This window comes from Megascapheus bottae, chromosome 18 (assembly GCF_031878675.1).
Source record: "Megascapheus bottae isolate mThoBot1 chromosome 18, mThoBot2.hap1, whole genome shotgun sequence".
Lineage (NCBI taxonomy): Eukaryota > Metazoa > Chordata > Mammalia > Rodentia > Geomyidae > Megascapheus > Megascapheus bottae.
In genome coordinates, this window is record NC_143526.1 from 29,827,023 (window position 1) to 29,850,667 (window position 23,645).

Below are 23,645 nucleotides of genomic sequence, written 5' to 3' on the forward strand. Positions count from 1 at the left end.
CCTGGGGGTAAGGAGGAGCCCTTTCCCTACCCGGCCCTGGCCCACAGGGGGAGGCTGAGGCCTGGGGAGGGGATGGCGAAGGAGATGCCTGCACAGGGGAGCCCGGATGCTTTGCCTATAGCATTGACCTAGTCAGGAGAACCCCAAGAATCTTCTTAAGGCTTGAGTACATCAATGCCATCGCGCACAGACTGCACGCACGCCGCTCTTCCAGGAAGGCAGACTGACTACCTGGGATCTCTGTTAACTCCTGACACTACTCAATTGCTTGCAGAGATCAGAAATGACTTCCACTTTTTTTTTCCAGTCCTGAGGCTTGAACTCAGGGCCTAGGCACTGTCACTGAGCTTCTTTTGCATAAGGCTAGCACTCTACCACTTGAGCCACAGAGTCACTTCCAGCCTTTTTTGTGTATGGGGTACTGAGGAATGGAACCCAGGGCTTCATGCATGCTAGGCAAGCACTCTCCCACTAAGCCACCTTCCCAGCTGGTGTCCACCCTTTTACTGGAAGGGAGTGGTTGCCTTCTGGATACCGATCTTTGTAAGCAGGGGTTAGGATGAGGTGTTGTTTTGAAATGGAAGTTCAAAAAAATAAAGTTTATTGCTTAGGAATTAGATTCCAGATAGTTCTGACCCAGTGCTCTGGATCATAGCCATATAGTGTAGAACTAACGCATCCAGAGTCAGGAGGGATGCTTGCTGGCTAGATATAGGGTACAAGAGTGTCTTGGGTGGATGGATGGATGGATGGATGGATGGATGGATGGATGATGGATAGATAGGATAATAGATGGTGGATGATAGATGGATCGGTGGGAGGTGGAGAGGATGGATGATGGATGGATAGATGATGGGTGGGAGAATGGGAACAGGATGGGTAAATGGATGACAGAGTAAGAGGGTGGAGAGATGGGAGAATTAATAGATGAGCATATGGATGTTTGCATGATGAGTGACTAGATGAGTAGATCCTGGAACAAATTTCCACCAAATCTGCCTGGTACTAGTAGTTTACCATTTATGCTGGAATCTCCATAACTTCTCTCCATGCCTGAGGCACAATTTGTTAATCCTACCACAGGAGATTATCAGACTTTGGAACAGTTTGATTACTGAGCTTCCATTTGAAATATTCAAAAGGTAGTATCAAGAATTCTGACATTGCTGGCTGCTGGTGGGTCATGTCTGTAATCCTAGCTACATAGGAGGACAAAGATTCATAGTCAGCCTGGGCAGGAATCCTGAGGTTCTTTCTTTTTTTGTTGGTGGGGCTTGAACTCTGAGCCTAGATGCTGTCCCTGGGCTCTTCAGCTCAAGGCTAGCACTCTCCTGCTTGAGCCACAGCACCACTTTTGGTTTTCTGGTGGTTCATTGGAGATAAAAGTCTCACGAACTTTCCATGACCAGGCTTTGAGCTGCAATGGTCAGATCTCAGCCTCCTGCGTGGCTAGGATTACAGGTATGAGCTACCCAATGCTGAGCCCTGAGGTTCTTATCTCCATTAAACCACTCCGAAAAAGTCAAAAGTAGTGCTGTGACTCTAGTGGTAGAGTGCTAGTCTTGAGTCAAAGAAGTTCAGGAACTGTGCCCAGGACCTGAGTTCACATCCCAGGACATGGACTCTCTCTCTCTCTCTCTCTCTCTCTCTCTCTCTCTCTCTCTCTCTCTCTCTCTCTCTCTCTCTCTCTCTCTCTCTCTCTCTCACACACACACACACACACACACACACACACACACATACAGATTCTGACATAGCCCAGAATGCTGGACTATATCAGAATTCACTATGTGACCCTAGTCCATTTCCCCCCTGGGCCTGGGTCTTAGTTCTGCTTTGACACTGGTGGCAGCAGGCCATAGCCACGCTGAATGCTGTCTCCTCAGCAGGGATCAGGGAAGCAGCATGTGGATGGCGTGGTATGTGGCTATTCTGTTTGCCGCAGCTGTGTGTGTTGTCCACACACAACAACCCAAGACAAACACCGTCCTCAGAGTTACAAAAGATGTGCTGAGCAATGGTGAGTTCACACCTGAAGGGGGTGGTGTGCGGTGGGGGAGGTGGGCCAGCCACTTCCCAAATACGACCCGTCCTCTGCTAGATGCCATGTTCAGTGGTAAGGTGACTTCTCCCCTTCAGGCCTTGGTTCCCCCCTTTGCTTTTGACTACCATTCTGGGCATTTACGGGACACCCAGGTAACAGGCTAGAGACTTGAGGCCATAGGAAGCAGAGATTAGGAACTTGAGGTCTTGATTGGCTGACTTGTCTTCTTGTAAGAGTGGACAATGACCTGTGGAGGCTGGCCTGGCTCCTGGTGCACAGAGGCCATTGGATGCCAGGCTGTCAATCTTCCTGGCTCCCATCCTTAGGTCCTCATTTTGTTGCTGGGCAGTGGTGAGTCTCTCCCTGCTCCACCGCTGCCTGGGGCTACAGTGAGGGTGAATGACGATTAGTTCCTCTCCCAGTGGCCTCCTGTGCCTTCCTCAGGCCTCAGTGTCTTCATCCAGCAATGGGGACCCATCATGTTGGCCCTGACTCTCTCCCAGCAGCTGCCAATGCCTGAGGAAGTAGATGTTGTGAGCAGTAAACTGAGGAACAGCTGGGAGAGGAGGGTAGCAAAGAAAACTCCGCCAGGGTTTAGCTGATCGGTGTGAACCAGGCAAAGCTACCATAGTGCTCTATGGTTAGGTTAGGTTGGGTGGACCCAGGGAGAGATCTGCCTTTTACTGGGGGGGTGGAATGGGGAGTGAGCCCCCCCCCACCTCGGGTCTGGCTAAGACTTGGGGTGGAGGACAGGGAGGTCCTGACAGATTTTCCCCCTCCCCACAGCCATCTCCGGCACACTGCAGCAGAGCGATGCTTTCCGGGCAGCCCTGAGGGAGGTCCCCATGGGTAAAGCGCGTGGTGACGGTGGCGGGCCCCTCCTGGGGGGGCTGCTTGGTGGCAGTGGAGGCGGAGGTGGTGGGGGAGGAGGGCTGCTGGGGGGCCTGCTTGGTGGTGGGGAAGGAGGGGGTGGTGGTGACCTGTTGGGTGGAGGTTTACTAGGTGGTGGCAGCAGTGGTGGTGGGGGGCTGCTGGGGGGCAGCGGGGGGCTGCTGGGCGGTGGTAGTGGTGGCCATGGCGGGGGACTGCTGGGGGGCAGCGGGGGGCTTCTGGGCGGTGGTGGTAGCCGTGATGAGGATATGCTAGGGGGCAGCGGGGGGCTGCTGGGCGGCGGTGGTGGCGGCCATGGCGGGGGTCTGCTGGGGGGCAGCGGGGGGCTTCTGGGAGGTGGCAGCCATGGTGGGGGGCTGCTGGGTGGCAGCGGGGGGCTGCTGGGTGGTAGCGGGGGGCTGCTGGGTGGCAGTGGTGGCCATAGTGGGGGGCTGCTGGGCGGTGGTGGTAGCCGTGATGAGGGGCTGCTGGGAGGTGGAGGTGGCCACGGTGGGGGGCTTCTGGGTGGCAGTGGGGGGCTGCTGGGCGGTGGAGGGGGCCACAGTGGGGGGTTGCTGGGCGGCGGTCTCTTGGGCGGCGGCCGACACCACTACAATGACTACAGACGCGCTGAATTCCCCCGAGGTGTCGGTGGTGTACCCTACAACGACTTCCATGTTCGAGAACCTCCCCCCAGATATACCAACGGCAGACAGCTCGGTGGTAATTACAAATACGGTCACATTGAGGCCAACGACAACACGGCCCAACTGGGGGGCAAATACCGCTACGGGGAGATCCTGGAGCCTGACGGCAGCATCCGGGACCTCCGCCAAGACCAGGACTACCGCCATGCCCAGAATGCCTACGGCAGCCACCGGGACTACGGGCGGTACAGGTCCGCGGCTGGGTTCAGCCCTGGCCCCAGGCGTCGCCGGCGAGACCTGCGGCGAGAGCTGCGGCCTGGGGAGCTCCCACCTGGTCTGGCCACTGGAGCACTGGGCCCTGGTGGCTTGCTGGGCACCGGGGGTATGCTGGCCACGGAGGGCATCCTGTCGGGTCAAGGCGGCCTGCTCGGCGGAGGTGGTCTTCTCGGTGATGGAGGACTTCTTGGAGGAGGGGGTGTTCTAGGGGTGCTTGGTGAAGGTGGCATCCTGAGCACTGTGCAAGGAATTACTGGGTAAGCAGGGGCTGGGGTTGGCCTAGGGTTGGGGGGGGACACCCACAAAGAGGAAACATCACTCCTAGAGACTCTGAGGGAGGGGTGGCCTTCAAGAGTGACTTCAGTTCTGGCTCTGGTGGCTTACATCTGGAATCCTAGCTACTCAAGAGGCTGAGCTCTAAGGATCATGGTTCAAAGTCAGCCAGGGCAGGAAAGTCCGCGAGGCTCTTGCTTCTAATTATCATCGGAACACAGGAATTGGTGCTGTGACTCTAAGTAATAGAGTACTAGCCTTGAGCAAAAGAGCTCAGGGACAGTGCCAAGGCCCTGGGTTTGAGCCCAATGACTGACAGAAAAAAAAAGGGGGGGTGACTTTAGCACTCTGTGAAGAGGACTCTGTGGCATGGTTTGGATTCTTGGGTCATTTTTTCCATCTCTGTGGGTCTTGGAGTCTTAGAGTCTAAGTGGGGGAAGCCCAAAGATTTCCATTATGCCACATACCTATAGCTTACCACATAATTCCATACGTTACATGCGAACCTATTATCATTATGATCTTATTTCAACCATGCCCAACCATAGTTGTTTAACTTACCACCTATGACACGTTCTTATTATTGTTGGCACTGGGGACAGAGCTAATGGCCAATGGAAAAGGCACAGCCCTGTCCTGAGGGGTGTGGGGCTGGTGGACGGGGCCTGGATAAGGAGAGAGGTCAACTGTCCAGCCATGGTAGGGACAATGTGCAGGATAAGGGAGGTCGGGTGGCTTCCCATAAGAGGCTGTCATCGAAGTGTGAAGGCTGCAGGTGGGGCCAGGTAGAGGACCAGGGAAAAAAGCAAGTGGCAGAGGGAGGGGGCATCCTGGCAGAGTAAAAAGATTCCAAGGAGCTGGGCACTAATAGCTTTCCCTTGGAACACCAGCTGCTCATGAGGCTAAGCTCTAAGGATCGTAGTTTGAAGCTAACTTTGGACAGGGAAGTCCATGAGGCTCTTATTTCCAACTAACAAAAGAAAACTGGGAGTAGAGCTGTGTCTCAAGTGATCGAACACTAGCCTTGAGCAAAAGAAGAGCAGGCACAGGGCTCAGGCCCTGCGTTCAAGCCTCCAGACTTGAAAAACAACAACAAAAACCAACATAGAGGACTTAGAAGGAAATGTGTAAGAATGCAAGCAGTGAGTCTTGGGCCGTGGGTGGATTCTACGCTGGGTCCATGAAGCCAGGACTCACTGGAGTGCGAGGGAAAGATGGGGAGCTGAGGGAGGGCCCTTGGAGGTGAGTGGTGGCAGTGGGCCAGCATTTTTATCACTCTCCATCCTGCAGGCTGCGCATTGTGGAGCTGACCCTGCCTCGGGTGTCCGTGCGGCTCCTGCCTGGTGTGGGTGTCTACCTGAGTCTGTATACCCGCGTGGCCATCAACGGGAGGAGGTGAGGGACTCCACTCTTCAGGGGATCCCAGCCACGCTGTGTTCCCCCTCCTCCCTAGAGCAAGCAGCCTCCCCTCTCAGTGCTTGGTGTCTCAATGCTTGCTGTCTGTACCTGCAAGTCAGGACCAGAAAGACCCAGTGTCCCAACCCCAAGTCAGTATTAGGACCTTGTCAGCAAGGCAGGCAGTTGGACTCAGGGGCAGCCTGGGTTCTGGTCATGATTCTTTCGAACTATGTGGCCTTAGAGCCAGCTCCCAAAGTCCCTGAGCCTTAGTGTCTTCTCCAGCATGGGGATTCTCTTCTTGGAAGCGGGGGCTACAGGCAGATTTATTGGAGCACCTGTCATGTATTATTATTGTTATTATTGCTATTATTGTTGTTGTTGTTGTTGACTGGCATAGATTTGCTCTCAGGAATCAGGCTATGTCTATAAAGCTAGGTGCTTGGCTGGTTACCTTGGAAACCAGTCTCTATGGATCCATCTCAGCCTTCAAAGCTCTCCTAGGGAAAGAGATGTTCCACACTGGTGCCTACAGACAAACAAGGGGTTCTGATGATGGCAGGAAGAGCTGGGCCCTAGCCCGAGGTGCCAGGCAGGTCTGTGCCTGGTGGCTGGGATGGGTCCACCATCTGCTGGCCTGGCCCTTGGTCTCCCGCAGTCTCATTGGCTTCCTGGACATCGCAGTGGAGGTGAACATCACAGCCAAAGTCCGGCTCACCATGGACCGTGCGGGCTACCCAAGGCTGGTCATTGAGCGCTGTGACACCCTGCTGGGGGGCATCAAGGTCAAGCTCCTGCGGGGGTGAGCACTGGCGGGCAGCAGAGGGCCCGAGGGAGGGGCAGCAGAGGGTCCCTGGTGAGCAATGGCTCCTGTCAGGAGGCAGTGATGACCCACACTGGACCATGTCCTGTCCCTCTGGCTCTAGTCTGGTCTACTTGCTAATTAGGAAGTTAAGACCTGGGCCTTTGAGGCCAGGATGTGGGTCTCAGCCAGCATAGTGTGGAGAAGGCCTTGGTCTATAGGCTCAGGAACATACAGAGTCCAAACCCCAGCGCCAGTGTTTGCTGGATGACATTGGGCAATTCTGTTGCCCTCTCCCAGCTGCTTTTTCTTCTCCCTCCTCCTCGTCCTCTTCCTCCTCCTCCTCTTCGTCTTCCTCTTCTCCTTCTCCTTCTCCTTCTCCCTCTCCCTCTCCCTCCTCTCCTTCTCCTTCTCCTTCTCCTTCTCCTTCTCTTCTCCTCCTCCTCCTCCTTCTTCCTCTTCTTCTTCTTCCTGTAAAATAAAGGCAAATCCTTCCCCCAACACATACTCCTCAAGAACTGAATTAATGTAAAGTTGCCGGTGCAGAGTTTGATGTAGAAGTTTAGGGAAACATGTCTAGCATCAGCCACCTGTCCTTGACCATGGAGGAATTTTCCACGGGGTCTACGCAAGGTAGGCCAGGCAGGGGTGAGTGTTTTCTGCCAATGCTTCCTCTCCTGAGCAGCTGAGACTTTCGCCCTCTGTGCAGAGGACTTCCAGGCCAGTGAGTGTTGCCCAGAACACCTTCTTCAGATGATAGCCTGTGTTCTCAAGACAGTGCAGACCCAAGTTCCTTCCTCTTCCTTCCCTGACCTTCCAGGGAGGCTGTTCCCTATCCTCTGCCTTTGGGAGCTCTTGTCCCTGTTTCCTCCCCTCTCTTGCCCTTGGCCCCATCCTCCAGCCTTCATCTCAGGAGCAGCAAACCTCCTTCGGTAACTTAGACTCCATTCTCCCCTATTCTTGTGGATGTGTCACTTGGTCTTTGATTCTGCTTCAAGGTTGGAGAGGGCAAGGAAAATGAGGCTCTGGCTCCAAAACTAGAAAGCCCAGACTCCTAAATGTATTTCGAATGTGTGGCCCAAAAGTACAAAATGAGCTGGGCACTGATGGCTCCCACCTGTGATTCCAGCCATTCAGAAAGCTGAAATCTGGAGCATCATGGTTCTGAAATCAGCTTGGGCAATGAAAGGTCTGGAAGACTACGTTTCCAAAGTAGCCAGCAAAAAGCTGGGCTGGAGGCATGGGTCAAGTGGTGCAGTGCCAGATGAGTGAGCACAAGGCACTGAATTCAAGTCATAGTACTGAAAGGTGCAAGGGAGAGTGAATCCTTTCTCTGCCGTCTCTCCTGCTTCCTCTCTACCAAGCTCATCCTGATTAATGGCTTCCTAAGTCTCCTTCTAGTTTCTTTGTTCACAATAAAGCAAACCTGGGAGTAAAATATCCTCTCCCTCTCCTTCTCGCTCTCCCTCTCCCTCTCCCCCCCCCATACTAGGATTTGACCTCAGACCCTCTAACTTCCTAGCTAAGTACTCTACCACTTGAGCTGCATCCCCACTTTTCCTCTCCTCATGCCACTGCCTTTTTGAACAAATACACCCCTGCTCTAAACAATTTGATTCTTTCATCTCCTTTCTCTGAATTTTCTCAACGTCAATTGTGTTCTTGTTGCTTAACTTATTCTAGTTGTATGCTATTCCGTTGCTTAGCTGAACTGCCATTTTTTTTTTGCCTGTCATTGTTGGACACATCCTGCTGTGACAATGAATAATCTTTTATAGATGTCATTTCACACAGGCCCAGTGGAAGTGGCAATTTCTAAGAAGGGGAGATCTGTGCCCTGAATATAGAACTGTGTGACACACACACACACACACACACACACACACACACACACTCACCATGTTCACGGGCCATGCACAGCCTAGTATGTTGTCCATCATGCAAGAAGAACTGGAGCCAGGATGGATCAGCCCCCTTAAGACAAATTCTCTTTAAATAAGAGGACCAAAAGTATGGGGTGCAATTTGGGAACATACTCTAGGACTACCTCAAGAAACTTTTCTCTGTCAGTCTGGCACCTAGCAGTGAAAGGGCCCAGGGGTGTCGTAGGGGTCAGGGGAATGGTTTTTAAGGAGTGCAGTGGGGACAATTAAGCATTGGACTGGTCTTGCATCACTCTGAATGCTTGGCTTTGGTGGGTCTGCTCACCCATCTGTGCATCTTGTCTGTGTGTCAGGTGTACTCTCCTCCTTTGTTAACAGATTCTGAGAGATGGTTTAAGGGCCAGGCCTCAGTTTCCTTGCCTGTAAAATGGGTTACATCCCTGGTCTTTTCTATACCCATCATTTCCTGCAACCCGGAGCTCTCCTCCTTCTCTTCCATAAGTATTTACGGAGTTCTCCCTCCCCCCCCCCCACGCACACACACCATCCCAGATACAACGCTGGATAAAGTCATGTGTTCCTTACCCTCTGGGGACAGGAAGGTGGCTGCAGCATGTGGCACTATTCAGGGCACTTGGCAGCAGCAAGGCAGCAACATCCCCACCCCCAGCACCTGCCCCTGCCCTGCCTCAACAATTTTTGCTCATTGAATGAATGAATGAATGAATGAGTGGATGAAAAGCCTTTTTGTTGTTGTTGGTGGTGGTGGTGGTGGCCTGTCCTGGCAGGTCCAGAGGGAGGGACGAACTGTGCCTGGGTCTGGCACTGGGGTGAGGACAGCCCCTCCATGGCCCCAGCCTGTTCCTCTCTCTCTAGCCTTCTCCCCAACCTTGTGGACAATCTGGTGAACCGAGTCCTGGCCAATGTCCTCCCTGACCTGGTAAGAACAGGCGGGTGGGGCACTGGCTCTCCCAGGCCAGGGGCCAGGTTCCTTGGGTGGGCTCTGGGTGATCCAGAAGTCTGGCATGTCCTTGGGAGTTGGGGAGGCTCCGAGGGACCATAAGGGGACAGACGGGCTCTGGATGAAGAGGAGGAGCCTGAGCTTCAGGAAGCTCTGGCCAGTGCCAGCAAGGGAGGCTTGGCTGCCGCTCAGCAGAGCTCCACGCCCTCTCCCCACAGCTCTGCCCCATCGTGGACGTGGTGCTGGGGCTTGTCAACGACCAGCTGGGTCTCGTGGACTGTAAGTGCCCCCACGACGTGGCATGTCACCAGTGTCTGCTGATGTCCCGGGCCCAGGGGGCATGGGGCCATGAAGAGGGCCCAGAGTGGGGGGATGCAGGCCTTTCCTCTCTTCCCGCATCTTCCCAGGGCACCTCGGAGGAGGAGCTCCCACCTGAGCTGGGAGGCCCCGTCCAGGCTGCAGGGCGCAGAGCCTGCTGCTCCCCTTGTCTCTAAAACCAACTCACAGAAGCCATGGGAGGCAGCATGGACACTGAATGTCCCCAGAGCCAGGCCGCAAAGCCTGCGCTAGTCCCGGGCTTCTGTGTGAACATTCCCCAAAGCAGCTCGTGCGCTGCGGAATCCAGCCTCCCCCTTCACGCAATGATAACACCCAGGTTGTGCTGTCCTCAGTCCCCGCAGACACTCAGGGCAGCTCTCACAGTGAGGCCAATCGACAGCTAAACTCTCCTTTTCTTACCGTGGGAGGAAATGGCACTACCACCCCGTGGAGCATATCTCACAAATTTCATCAACATCCAGGATTCCACGCACACGCCAACCATAGGGTCCAGGAAGTTCCGTGAAACCCATTTTGCAGAGGGAACAGGTCCAGAGACATCCAACCATCTGCCTGAGGTCACACAGCAAGGACGAGGCAGAGCTGGAGTTGGATCTCAGAACCTTCTTTCCTTCTTTGAGCTTGGAGCTTGCCTCCCCCAAACTCCCCTCCCCGTCATCCCCAGCGTGGGGAGGAGGAAGGGTGCCAGGTTGGGGTGGGGGGAGCTGCCGGTGACCCTCCCCTCTGCTTGCAGCTCTGGTGCCTCTGGGGATCCTGGGCAGTGTGCAGTACACCTTCTCCAGCCTCCCGCTGGTGACCGGGGAGTTTCTGGAGCTGGACCTCAACGTGAGTGCCGGCTGGGCGGGGCTGGGAAGCCTCTCCAACCCAGACAGGGCAGGGCTGGGGGCAGCACTTACCTAATAATGGGGTGGGGAGGGATGAATTCAGCCAGTCTCCCCAGCAATCCCACGAGGGAGGAAATGGAGACAGAGAGGTTTTTCTGCTTGCCCACATCGATATCACCCACGTACCACACGGACAGGTGGGGCTGTGTGTACCACATACACACGCGCATATACACCTGTGCACTCCAGAGAGACCTGTGTGCCCCCCTGCTGTGTGCCAGGCCCTGGCTAGGTGCCAGAGGTACACAAAAACGAGCAAGGCCAAGCCTCTGCCTGGATGGAGAGAACTTGTCATCTTTTAAAGGACTGACCTTAAAGAATCCTTCCAATAAAGAGGGAGTTACAGATTCAGTGCCCGTGGGGAGTGGAAGTGAAGGAGGACTTCCTGGAGAGGGTGGCATAGGAGAGGGGCCAGCAAGGAGAGGGGAGTTGGCAGTGGTCTGAGGGATGTCCTCAAGGCAGGAGTGGCGATGTGGCCAAGCACTGAGCAGGCTGGTGGCCGGGCCTCAAGGGGAAGAGCAGGAGCAGGGGCTTGAGGTGAGGCTGGAGAGGTGGATTTTCTGGTATATACTGAGCAGGTGATAGGGCTGAAACTCTATGCCATGTTAAAGAGCTCTATGTGCCCAGGCTGTGGTGGCTCACACGTGTAATCCTAGCTCCTTGGGAGGCTGAGATCTGAGACTCTTTTCTTTTCTTTCCTTTTTTTTTTTTTTGGTCGGTCATGGGACTTGAACTCAGGGCCTGGGCTCTGTCCCTGAGCTCTTCAGCTCAAGGCTATTGCTCTACCACTTGAGCCACAGCACCACTTCCGGTTTTCTGGTGGATGGTTGGAGATATGAGTCTCACAACCTTTCCTGCCCTGACTGGCTTTGAACTGTGATTCTCAGATATCTTAGACTCCTGAGTAGCTAGGACTATAGGTATGAACCACCAGTACTTTGCTATGAGACTCTTACGTCCAATTAACTACCAAAAAGCTGGAAGGGGAACTGTGGCTCAATTGGTAAAGACAAAGATCAGGGACAGAGCCCAGGCCCTGAGTTCAAGCCCCAGGATCAGCACAGAAGGGAAGATCTCTGTGGATGTATGAACTTGTAACCCTAGGTGACTGCAGGGCAGTGACCGTCAGAGGTCCCCTCATCCCCAGCCAGAGAAGAGCTGGGGCCACAGCAACTGAAATCCCTGGATCTCACACACTGAGACCACTGAGGCTAAGCTGGGCAGGGGGTCCAGAGCCCTCCCTGTGGCCCTCAGTCCTCCCTTTTCCATCTTGCTCCCTCCCCTCCCCTCTCCACTGCTGTAGACTCTGGTGGGGGAGGCAGGAGGCGAGCTTATCGACTACCCACTGGGCCGGCCAGCTGTGTCCAACCGGCCAATGATGCCAGACCTTCCCCCGATGGGCGACAACACCAATTCCCAGCTGGCCATCTCGGCCAACTTCCTGGGCTCTGTGCTGACCATGCTGCAGAAGCAGGGTGCCCTGGACATCGACATCACGGATGGCATGGTGAGTGCGGGCCTCACAGGAGGCCCTGCAGACAGCCAGCTCCGGTCATCTTCCTGGCTGGTGACCTCAGGGCAACTGTGGACTGTGGACATCCGGCCACTACTGCCTCAGCTCTAGTTCCCACGTTTCCCAGAGCTGGTGCTTGGAGGCTGGTGTAGCTCACGGGCGGGGTACCACAGTCCCCAGGGACTGTGGATCTATCAAATTATATCTCTGTCATCTTGAAGAACATAGGTGAGTGTTGATGTTGAACATCCTCTTACTTAGTTCACATTTAGGTGGAAATGACTAAAGCACTCTCCACCCCCACCCCAGGTTGGCTTCAGAACCATTCTCTCCTAGCTTTTGCTTCTTCTTCTTTTTTTCTTGTGGGTCATGAGGCTTAAGCTCTGGGCCTGGGTGTGTCCCCGAGCTCTTCAGTTCAAGGCTACCACTCTACCCTTGGGCCTGGGCATTGTTCCCGAACTCTTCAGCTCAAGGCTCCTACCCTACCCCTGAGCCTCAGCTCCACTTCCCATATTTTAGTGATTAATTGGAGATAAGAGTCTCATGTACTTTAGTGCCTGGGCTGGCTTTGAACCTCGATCCTCAGATTTCAGCCTCCTGAGATTACAGGCATGAGCCACTGGCCCGGCTAACTTTTGCTTTTGAAAAATGGCACCCCTTTGGGATGGTTGCAAAATAGTGCAATTCATGTTTATGTATTCCTCGCTCAGGTTCTATCCATAATCCCTTCTCCATTCATTCATCCATTCATCCATCCATTCACCCATGTATCTATCCATCAGTCCATTCTTCTACTCATCTAATCAGCATCCATCATTCAGCAAACCATCTCATCCATCTATCTATCCATTGCCCATCTGTCCATCCGTCATTCACTCATGCATTTGTCCATTCACCTACCTAGCATCCATCCATCCATCACCCATCATCCATATCTATCTGTCTTCGCATCTATCAATCCATCCATCCTGCATGTTGGATACTTTTGGCATTCTTTCTGGTATTAAGGACTGAATTGAGCCTCATTTTATGTGATCTACCATTTAAGCTATTCCATGCTGTGTGTGTGCGTGCGTGCGCGCACATGCACACGCCAATACTGAGTTTTAAGCTTAAGGTCTTATGCTCTTTTCTCACTCAAGGCTGGTGTTCTACCATTTGAGCCACACCTCCACTTCTGCCTTAAGAATCTCTCAGATTTGTTTCCCTGGCTGGCTTCAAACTAGATCTCAGATTACTGAATAGCTAGGATTATAGGCATGTGCCACGGGTGCCCCACTTTCCTTTTGTTTTGATTTGTTTCTCAGTTGGGATTCCAAGCTAATTTTTCCCCAGGTTGGCCTTGAACTGTGATCCTCCTACTTTAGCTCCCTGAGTACTAGAACCACATGTGTCATGTGGTCATGTGGTTCTCGTACCAGCATGCCCAGCCCTACAATTTCCTTTTTTTTGAAACATGGCATTTTTCTCTGATAATTTCACTGTTTCCCCTAAGAATAGTGTTTGAAGATGACACAAATTCTCCACGGAGCACAGGCACGCCAATTCCCTCAGGCAGTTTTAAGTGTCGCTTTTAGTTATGAGGAAACAGAACCGATGGCCGCAGCCATCCACAGTGATATCAGGGTAGGACCTGACAGCCTTTCTTTATCTGATTTCACTGGCTCACAATGCCTCTTTCCTGCCAAGTGTGCTATCTTCCCATCTTTTGGCATCTGAGCTCTTTAAAAAGGAGTGGATTTGAACCAGGCGCTGGTGGCTCACATCTCTAATCCTAACTACTCAGGAAGTTGAGGCCTGAGAATTGAGGTTCAAAGCCAGTCTGGGTAGAAAGTCTGGGAGATTCTGATCTCCAATTAGCTGCATGTGGAGCTGTGGCTCAAGCAGTAGAGCCCAAACCTTGTGCAAAAGAGCTCAGAGACAATGCCCAGGCCTGAATTTCAAGCCCAGGACCGGTGCATACATTTCTTGTTCCTTACTGCAGTAGTAACAAGGAAGGTGGATATCAAGCCTTAGGGGGATACTGGGCCATGAGGATAGACTTCACTACGTTTGATGACCGTCTTAGAAAATAAAGATTTGGGCCTTGCCTCTTGTTCTTTAAATCATGCCAGTGGTGAGCACATATGGCTGGCCCTGTCCACTTAGCCACGGAACTGCCACGTGGGCTACATGGTAGCTGCTGTTGGGAAACAGAGCTTCCCAAGTGACGTCCCAGGGAGAGAAGAGGCTGTCTTAGCTAACACAGGTCAGCAGGTCCTGCCTGTCCTGTCACCCAGGACTCACATGACCCTTTGTCCTTGCTCCACAGTTTGAAGAGCTTCCTCCACTCACCACGTCCACGCTGGGGGCCCTGATTCCCAAGGTACGTAAGTAAACCTGGTGGGGGGGGTCGAGGCTTGTGTGCCGCCATGCTCTCTTTATTTAACTGCCCCAGAAACCCCATGTGAGAGGAGAGGCTCAGCATCAAGTAGCTGTCCCCCTGGGGGGCAGTGACAAAGGCCAGGAGGCTACCCCTCCACCCCCATGAGGGGACACTCCAAAGGGAGGACCAGGGTGGACACAGTTTGCCCTGTGGCCATGGGCCTACCTGCTCAGGTCTAATCTTGACCTTGACAGTCCTCTGCTGTGTGACCTTTGACAAACATCTTAACAGGCTCAGAGCAGACATTTGGTAAAATTTTACCTTATTGTTGATGAATAGAATTAAAACAACAGTAGTAGCAAATGTCCAACTAGTGATTCTTGTCCAACTAGTGGCAAAATACAGGGGGAGCCCAGGCCTTTCTGACTGCAAGTCTAGCTCTGCACCCATTACCCTGCAACCTGAAGCAAAGAGCTGCGTGTGTAGAAAGTGCCATGTGAGTGAAGGATGCTGTAGTCTGCTCTGTCGCTTTCCTCACGCCCTGTCTAGTTCAAGGACCAGAAAAGGAGCCACAGTGAGGTGTAAGAGTCCCCCTCCCCCGCAGACACTCCCCCCTCATACACACACACCAAACTCAACTAAGTGGTTACTATCGCCCTCATGTGCTTGAAACAAGAATGGCAGAAACTCCAGTCTCCAGGAGTATCAGAAAGTGGCAGCTTGCGGGGGAGTGGGGAAGCCTCTCCATTCCAGGACCTCTTCCTCACTGGATCACTCTCTGTGCATTTTACAGCTTAGGATTTTCTAGAATCTTCTTTTGCCTTTGAGTCTCACTTTCCTCTCATGGGGCCAGAAACCCACTTACAGATAAGGACACAGGTGGCTAGCGGCCAGTCTTGGGGTTATCAGGCTGAACTGGAGGCAGGTTTTCTGGAGACCCAGGCTTAGTGGAGGCTTGACTGACATGAGGTTGGGGTGGGACTTCTCTGGTATCACGCGGCGATACTGCAAGGTGTCTGGGGGAAGGGACCTCTCTGCAAAGTCTAGGAAAGGGCATGGTCCAGTTTGGGGAACTTGGGACCCCTAGGCCATTCCTGAGAAACATCCTGAAGATCTCCATCCCCTATGAAGAACTGGTGCATCTAATTGTGTTTGTTAAAAGCCAATCTTCCCACCAAGGATGATTCTGGAGAATGATTAGATGACTAAATTTACTGTCTAAGAGCTTGCCCAGGATTTCAGCTTGCATATGTTTGAGGAAAAGAATCTTCTTCTTGAGCCCAGCCCATCCAAACAGAATCCCAGTTACAAAGCTCCTATATAAAGAGCTTCTTTGGTTCCCTTTAAAACTTTTTTTTTGTGGTTCTGTACGTCTGTGCACCTTTGCTATATTTAAGAAGAATATTTCTTTTTTTTTTCCAGTCCTGGTCTTGAGCTCAGGGCCTGAGCACTGTCCTTGGACTTTCTCAAGGCTAGAGCTCTAACACTTGAGCCTCAGCACCACTTCTGGCTTTTTTCTATGCATGTGGTGCCGAGGAATCGAACCCGGGTCTTCATGCATGCTAGGCAAGCACTTTAACCATTAGGCCAAACTCCCGGCCCCTTAAGAAGAATATTTCTTAAAATGAGTGCTTTTTGTAAGCCAGTTGTTCAGTAAATAGGGCAAACTGGTCATCTGGGAGACGTTGACCCGTTAGCAAATGGGAGATCGCATTTGCAGGAAGGGCTCAGGATCCACACTGTGGCTGCCTGGGCATTCTCTCCACCTTTTACTGTGTGGCATATGATGTGTGGCCTTTCTTGGCCCCTTTGGGGGCTCGGCAAGCACAGCCTTCAGTCCACCCCACAGCAGGCCACCTGCAGGAAGCAATGCTTTGGGATCTGAAGCTTTCCGGATACAGAGCCTTAGGCTTTCTCTGTGGTTGGAGGTCAGCTGACCAGGGTGCTCTCCCGAGAAACTGTCCACTGCACAGAGCCATGCCCACTGGCTGGTGCTGTCCACAGGTGTTCCAACAATACCCGGAGTCCTGCCCGCTCACCATCAGGATCCAGGTACCCAACCCACCGTCGGTGACACTGCAGAAGGACAAGGCGCTGGTGCAGGTGTTTGCCACTTCTGAGGTCATAGTGTCCCAGCCCAATGATGTGGAGACCACCATCTGCCTCATCGATGTGGTAAGTGGTAGGGTGCGGGGAGAAGGATTTAGGTATGCACATGGGATCTCCTGAGACCCCCCCAAGACCCCTTCCCATTGGCACAGCTTCCCAGTCTCCTACCTGCTTTTTTCTCTTTACTATGTAGGGGTGGCAGCAGGACAGTAATAAGATGAGGTATAAAGGCTTCCCCGCAACCCAGCTGTTTTCAGTTTCAGCCTGTGCCCCCTCACCCACTTTATATCTGACAAATGCAACGCTGAGCCTTCAGTCCTCCATACAAACACCATATCTCAAGGATACACAGCATCTTAGGACCCCACCACAGACCCCATGGGCCCTTGGTCTTCTCTGTGGTGATAATTATTGTCATTGTCACTAACACTGGCACTTAATTTGTAGGGTGCATACTTTTATTTTCACAAAGCCAACTTTTTATTCTATTTCCTCTAATTTGCTAGGTAAAGTTCAATGAAACAACAAGGGATTTTGCTTACCACAAATCCTCTGCTTAAAGAGGAGGCCGAGTCTGGGCCTTTTAGGCCCTCCCTTGTTGGGGAGAATAGTTATGACTGACAGTAGTGTTGCCCAATCCCAACTGCTGTGGCTCATCTAAAGCAAATTTTATAGGTTGCAATCCATCCCTCCCCCCTCTGAGGGACTTGTTGGTCTGTGTTCCCAGGGCCCTGTGGCATTTGTGTCTGAGAAATGTTCATGCAGCCTTGCCATTATCTACTTGCAAGTTAATGGCTTCATATCTTTCTCCTCCAGCGGGGAACCTGTAAGCTGATGTGTCTAACACTTGTCAGAGAAACAGGGAATGAACAGAACCCTGTCCTGTTCGGGGTTAATGGTGTAATGGCATAGTATCTCACTCCCCTCCTCACCTCTCCCCCCACCCCAGAATACAGACCTCTTGGCTTCATTTTCCGTGGAAGGGGACAAGCTCAAGATCGATGCCAAGCTGGACAAGTGAGTGAGGTTCCTGCTCCTCAGAAAGGCTCCTGTGGCCCAGGTCCCGGCTGAACAAGGCCGGGAAGCCATGAACCAACAGGGGCACTCAAGTTCATTGAGAAGGGATAGTGAGGCACACAGCTGCTCTGTGCCCTTGATCAATGCGTTGCACCCTCACCAAGGGCCTGCCAACCAAGGACTTTTAAAAACAGGGCCCTAAGTGGGGTGCAGTGGTTCACACCTGTAATCCTAGCTACTCAGGAGGCTGAGATCTGAGGATCAAGGTTCAAAGCCAGCCCAGGCACCAAAGTCAGTGAGACTCTTTTCTCCAATTAACCACCAGAAAACCACCAGTGGCTCAAAGGGTAGAGCAATAGCCTTGAGCTGAAGAGCTCAAAGACAGTGCCCAGGCCCAGAGTTCAAGTCCCATGACTGAAAAAAAAGGAGGGGAGCCTAGAGAGGTGGATTTACTTCCTTGAGGTCACACAGCAAACACAGAATGGTTGGCAGGTGTGTGTGGCCTGTGAAGGTGCTGGCTTTGGAGCTTAGCAATAGGAGGTCAGACCCTTGATATGAAGTGAACAACTGACTGATGCTGGCAAGTGACTTCCCTTCTTAGCCTCCATTTTCCCTTCATATGAGTTATAAAAACAAGGCAGGTGTGGTGACACACACCTGTGATCCTAGCACTTGGGAGACTGAGGCAGGAAGACTGGGAGTTTGAGGCCAGCCTGGGCTATGTATTGAGACTGTCCCAACACACAGATCAAGAGCCGTTAACTACTCGATGCTTCCTTTGTGGAAGGCACTGAGCTAGATCCAAGAGGCAGCTTCATTTAATTCTTGACATCATCCGCTACAAAATTAGCTCTGCCATTCGTCCTACTTCAAGATTCATGGGATCCCACGGTATTCTTTCAGTATGTGCTTATGTCACTGTAAAGTTGTTTTTTCTTTTTTTCCCCTTTTGAATTCAGGGCCTTGCCTTTGGTAGGCACTTAAGACAATCCTCCAACCCTTTTTACTTTGTTATTTTTTTTTTTGAGAATGGGGTCTCATATTATGCCTGGGCTGGCTTGGACTGTGATCCTCCTATTACATTCCCTACTTCATTGAGATGGTAAGGGTATGCCACCACAGCTAACTTTTCATTGGTTGAGATGGAGTCTCAGTATTTTTTTTTTTTACTTATGCTAGCCCTGAACCATGATCTTTCTGATTTGTGCCTTCTAAGTTAGATAGAATTTCAGATGTAAGCCACCTGTGCCCAACTAAGTTTTTCTTTTAATAAGTATTTTTTTAAGCCTAACAATAGGGAATACTAGTCAGATGGTGCCAGTCAAGCTGGCCAGCCTCTATGCAGAAGTGATTGGCCAAGGCCTGGGGCCACTGTGGGGAAAAGCAGGGCTCCAGCGGGGCTCCCTCAGGGAGAGCGGTGTATCCAAATGTTGCAGAGAGGGAAAGGAGTTGGGAGTTGTGGAATGAAGCAGGGTGGGCAGGGGGTAGATGTGGAAGTCGCCACTGAGAAGGCCCCTCGTGTCTCTTCCTGGATGCTGACCCAGTCCTTTTGAACAACCATCAGTGATTTCCACCAGTGATTACTCTGGTCTGGTCTCCCAGGTAGAGATGAGGTGAGGTGAGATCTCCCACCCAGGCCTCCCTCCTCAGAACAGTGCTGCAGGGGAGGGAATGAAGACCCAGGTTGTGAGTCCTGGGTCCCTGCCCGCTTTCAACTCTGTGGCTGTGCCACGTTACCCCCAAAGCCTCAAGGTACTGGTTCCTGAGGTGCTTGGGAGGACTCGGTAAGGTAGTGATGATAGCCATCCATGCAGGGCACACATTTAGTCCCAACAGCCACCCACTCTGCAGATGAGGAAATCGAAGCCTGGAAAGGAGAAGCCGCTTAGCTAGGTCACCCAGCCATTAGGTGATAAAGCTACAGTTGAAGGCTTACATCATGGTCTGTAAAGCACGGCATGCGCACTGCATGCCTCTGGTCCACAGTCAGTGCTCAAGACAAGCGTCTCCAAAGGGGGTCAGTGGACAGTTGCAGCTGGCTAGTTCAAATGCAAACATGCCCTGATTCCCAGGAGGAGCTGCTTCTAATGGACCAACACCTTTACCCACAGGACCGATCTCAACCTCAGAACCTCAAACGTGGGCAACTTTGATGTAAGTATCTGCTCGGGGCCCGGGCCAGCTCCCTGGGCATGGTACCCAGTGTCCTGTGGAGATAGCTGGGCCCAACAAGGGTACAAGTTCTGAGCAGTGGACATTACTGCTGCCAGGTGTGGTTTTACAGCGGGCAGATGGAGAAACTGAGGCTGCATGGCCCCCATGCCAAGGCTAGTTCTCTTTCCTCTGTAGGTGTTCATCATGGAAAGACTGGTGGGGAAGATTTTTGACCTGGCTTTTATGCCTGCGATGAATGGTGAGAGTGGGTGCCCGTACCTCTCTGGGGACTGTGGCTGGGGGGACCCAGTGACTCCTGGTTTGTTGGTATGTGGGGATACATGACTATGTGATCACAGTAACAATCTGAGAACTTTAGCCAAGCTTGCTGATTTTACTAGGGCTGGAACTCAAGCCTCTTGCTTGTTCAACTTCCTTGATCTTAGCTCTATTCTACCACTGCAAATTAAGAAATGGAGTCTTGTTGACTTTCTGTCCATCCTAGCCTTAAACTTCAACCTTTGAGGTCTTAGCTTCTTGAGTAGCTATAATTATAGGCATGACCACCAGAGCCTGGCTACAGTTTATTGATTTAAACCTCTATCTACACATTAAAAAGGAATGAATTCATTAAGCCAAACTGACTGGCTCCTTCCTGTAACCCCACCTACCCAGGAGGCTGAGATCTGAGGTGTGTGGTTTGAAGACATGGTAGAAAAGCTAGTGAGACTCTCATCTCCAATTAACCAGCAAAAGTAGAGCTATGGCTCAAGTGATTCACGTGGAAGAGCGCTAGCCTTGAGTGAAAAAGCTACGGGAGAGTGTTCTAGCCCTGAATTCAAGTCACAGTATCAGCACTAGAAAGTTTTGTTGTTGTTTTTAAGGGGTTTGTTTTGTTTTGTTTTTCTTTAAGCTGGGCACTGGTGACTCACACCTGCAATACTAGCTACTCAGGAGGCTGAAATTTGAGGATTGGGGCTCAAAGCCAACCCAGGCAGGAAAATTCCTGAGACTCTTATCTTCTTCTAACCACTCTCCAAAAGGAAGTGGAGCTGTGTTTCAAAATGGTACAGCCCTCACCTTGAACAAAAGAGCTCAGGGACAGCGCCCAGGCACCAGACTTTTTTCATATATTTATTTCGTGGTCTGGGGACTTGAACTCTGGGCCTGAGTGCTGTGCCAGAGCTTTTGTGCTCGAAATTGGCACTCTGTCACTTGACCCACCGTTCCACTTCCTGCTTTTTTGGCTCAGTGGTCTGGTGGGAGGTCAGCCGGCTCACTTCCTCAATGGGGCTCTCCAGGCCTTTGTTCTCCACATGCTTGGGGGCAGCTGTTTGTGGACAGGGGATCCTATGAAGAATGAAGCCCCCTGGGTCCCTGGACTCAGCCCCATTCTCTCCCCACCCTGCTTCAAGGAGAAGAGGGCCAGGAAGGTTGGCATGGTCCCGCTGACATCATTGTTCATACCAATTGAACTCCTTTGGCAACCTTGATGGCCAACCAGCTCTTCCTATGGGACCCATTGGCAAGGGAAATGGGAACTCTGTGACTGGGGAGCTGGTGGCAAGGCCTGTGCCCATGTGTCAGTAGCTGGGATGGCCTGGGCATCCAGGCCTGGAGACTTCTGACCAGGCTTGGGCGTTAAGAGGTGGTGGACACTTGAGGTTAAGTGGTGTTCATCTCCTAGAAAAGCAACATCCCACCCGCACATGTGAGAGAGTGGACTAGAGCCGTGATTCCCGAGTGGGGTACAGAAAACAGTAGTTGCACCAAATACCCTGAGAAATGGGTTCTATGGCCAAGCAAGGCTGAGAATATACATTGGATCCACAGGATCTTCGGCTCTTGGCAAAGTCTTGCTGGGGCCAAGAAGTCTGTTTATGTCCTCAGTCCTCACTCCCCCCCCTGCCCTGTTTTCCTGCCTCCTTTTTCTTCTCTTCCTTCCTAATTTCTAGAGCTTGAGCCAGAGGCTCAGGAACAGCCAGTCCCATGGCTCGTGCCTCGGGTCATGTGTGCTGTTCTTTCCCTTCACTCAGCACGTGTCTGCCCTTTCTCTGTGCTGGGCCCGGGGCTCCAGGATGCCAGGGACTCAGCCTTTGCCCAAGGGGAGCCACAGAGACGAGGGACGAGGGGCGACAGCCCAGTCACAGGGCGTTAATGCTTTGTCATTTCTTTCCCTGAAGAGGCGAGGGCTGGAAGGGGCTGCAGCTGAGCTCCCAGGTGGTCAGGAAGTCCCACAGAGGACAGGACAAGGCTCAGGGCCTCAGAGGATGCTTGAAAGCCACCAGAGTGGCCAGGGTGATGACCATAATGTGGCTGCTGCAGGCAGGAGAACCTGCCGGGATGCAGGCTCAGAGGCCTAGGAGAAATTGCAACACCTGTTGGCCAAACTGACCATAACTGACCCTTCTTCGTTTCAGCTGTGCTGGGTTCTGGGGTCCCTCTCCCCAAAATCCTCAACATCGATTTCAGCAACGCCGATATTGACGTCTTGGAGGTAAGGGAAGGTAGAGCGGGGTCTGCATCCCATCTCTTTCTTTTGCCCTCACTTAGCTACTTACAGTAGCCAAAGATCAGATCTGCCCTGAGCTGGTGGCTCACACCTGTACTCCTAGCTCCCCGGGAGGCTGAGATCTGAGGATCACAGATCAAAGCCAGCCTTGCAGGAAAGTCCTTGAGACTTATCTCCAATTAACCACCAGAAAATGAGACGTGACAAAATGGTTCAAAGTTGCTAGAGCCTTGAGTGTAAAAGCTCCCAGACAGTGCTTGGGCCCTGAGTTCAAGCCCTATGACCAAAACCAAAAAGAGGAATAAAAGGAAGTTCAGAGAGTAAGCATGCCCAGGGCTTCGGGGCTGGCAACAGGCAGAGGTGGGATGTGGAGGTGGCTATGGGCTCCATGCGCGCATTCTATCCCCGTGTTCTCCTGACCACCTGACATGTTGAAAGATGCAACTCCAGGATGTCTGGATTGAAAAAACAAAGTTCCAAGGGGGTGATTTCCACTTGCAAAAGAGGAACTGTGGCTCAAAGTGATTGAACGCTCGCCTTATAAAAAGAAGCCAGTCATAGCACTTGGCCACTGGGCTGTGCTGAGCATAAAACAATTCTCTAGATGCCAAGTGATCGCACAGACCCTGGAACATGGTAGGTGTTCTGGAACCCTCCACCATGATCCGTATCAGCAGAAGAAAGCATGCTGCCAGGAACATCTTGGTGCCCCAAACTGCCTCTGGCTCTAGAATTAAGTTCCTTGGAACCTGTGCAGGGTAAACTCAGTGTCCACCTGCGCGGCTGTCTCAGTGGTATGGGGCCTGGGCTCTTGCTCAGGCACCGGATCTGGACCTCAGCCCAGGAGCAGCCTCGCCGCCCTCCCCTTCAGCACAGGAACTGTCAAGGGAGGTGGCAGTGAGGGCTGGCGCCAGGGCAGACTCTGGGACCACTTGAGTCCCTACAGGACCTTCATGTCCTCCTGTGGGGAGCCAGGGAGAAGTGAAATGGCACAGGTTGCATTGCTGGCTGGCGACCCTCCAGTAAATAATGGGGTTGGGAAATCGGAACAGGACTGGCATTCAACAGAGGCAAGCATATATCTGGCCCCAGGCCGTAGCCACAGGCCCCTACTCACCTGATTCTCTGTTCTTGCCCTTCCAGGACCTTCTGGTGCTGAGCACTTGAGTGACAGAAACAGGCAGTGTCAAAAGATGCCAGAGCTGGCTCAGAGGCTGGACTGGGCCACAGTCCTTGTTCTTGAGTCCCGGAGTCCCCAACCCATCCCCCCTCTTCTCCTCCTGCTCCCTTCCGGAGGGAGGATCCAGCCACTGCCAGGCTTATGCTAGCTTGGCGGCTGGGACTGTACAGCAGGGCCCAGGCTGAGCTGCTCAGGCTTTCAATAAAACCTCCTGCTTTGCCCTGCAGTTAGTCTCTGTGAGTCTCCGTGAAGGGCCCTCCCTGTGGTCTGGGGGAATTTTCTGCCTCTGAGGTTCTGGCAGGGAGCTATGCCTGGCTGGAAGGCACATCCAGGGACCCTGAAGATAAACTGGAGGGGACTTCGGTTCAGCTCTCAGTGCCTTCACTAGAGTTGTTGCTCCCTCTTGCCTCAGTTTCTCTCT

General features: G+C 52.5%; 1 protein-coding gene across 2 annotated transcripts; it reads left to right on the plus strand.

Annotated features, from left to right (window-relative positions):
• The first annotated feature begins 1,905 nt into the window (after positions 1 to 1,905).
• Bpifb4 (BPI fold containing family B member 4) lies at positions 1,906 to 23,349 on the plus strand. 2 transcript variants are annotated; one of them, XM_090352834.1, is made up of 16 exons: positions 1,906 to 2,020; positions 2,831 to 2,893; positions 3,560 to 4,094; positions 5,401 to 5,505; positions 6,164 to 6,307; positions 9,067 to 9,130; positions 9,370 to 9,430; positions 10,224 to 10,315; positions 11,678 to 11,881; positions 14,199 to 14,252; positions 16,257 to 16,427; positions 17,311 to 17,378; positions 19,490 to 19,532; positions 19,728 to 19,791; positions 21,953 to 22,029; positions 23,188 to 23,349. In XM_090352834.1, the coding sequence occupies exons 1-16, from the start codon at positions 1,906 to 1,908 to the stop codon at positions 23,209 to 23,211; spliced, it is 1,884 nt and encodes a 627-aa protein (XP_090208960.1). In that variant the 3' UTR covers positions 23,212 to 23,349. The 2 variants fall into 2 exon arrangements, with proteins under 2 accessions (XP_090208960.1, XP_090208959.1); XM_090352833.1 differs by having other exon boundaries at positions 2,831 to 4,094.
• Positions 23,350 to 23,645: the final 296 nt, after the last annotated feature.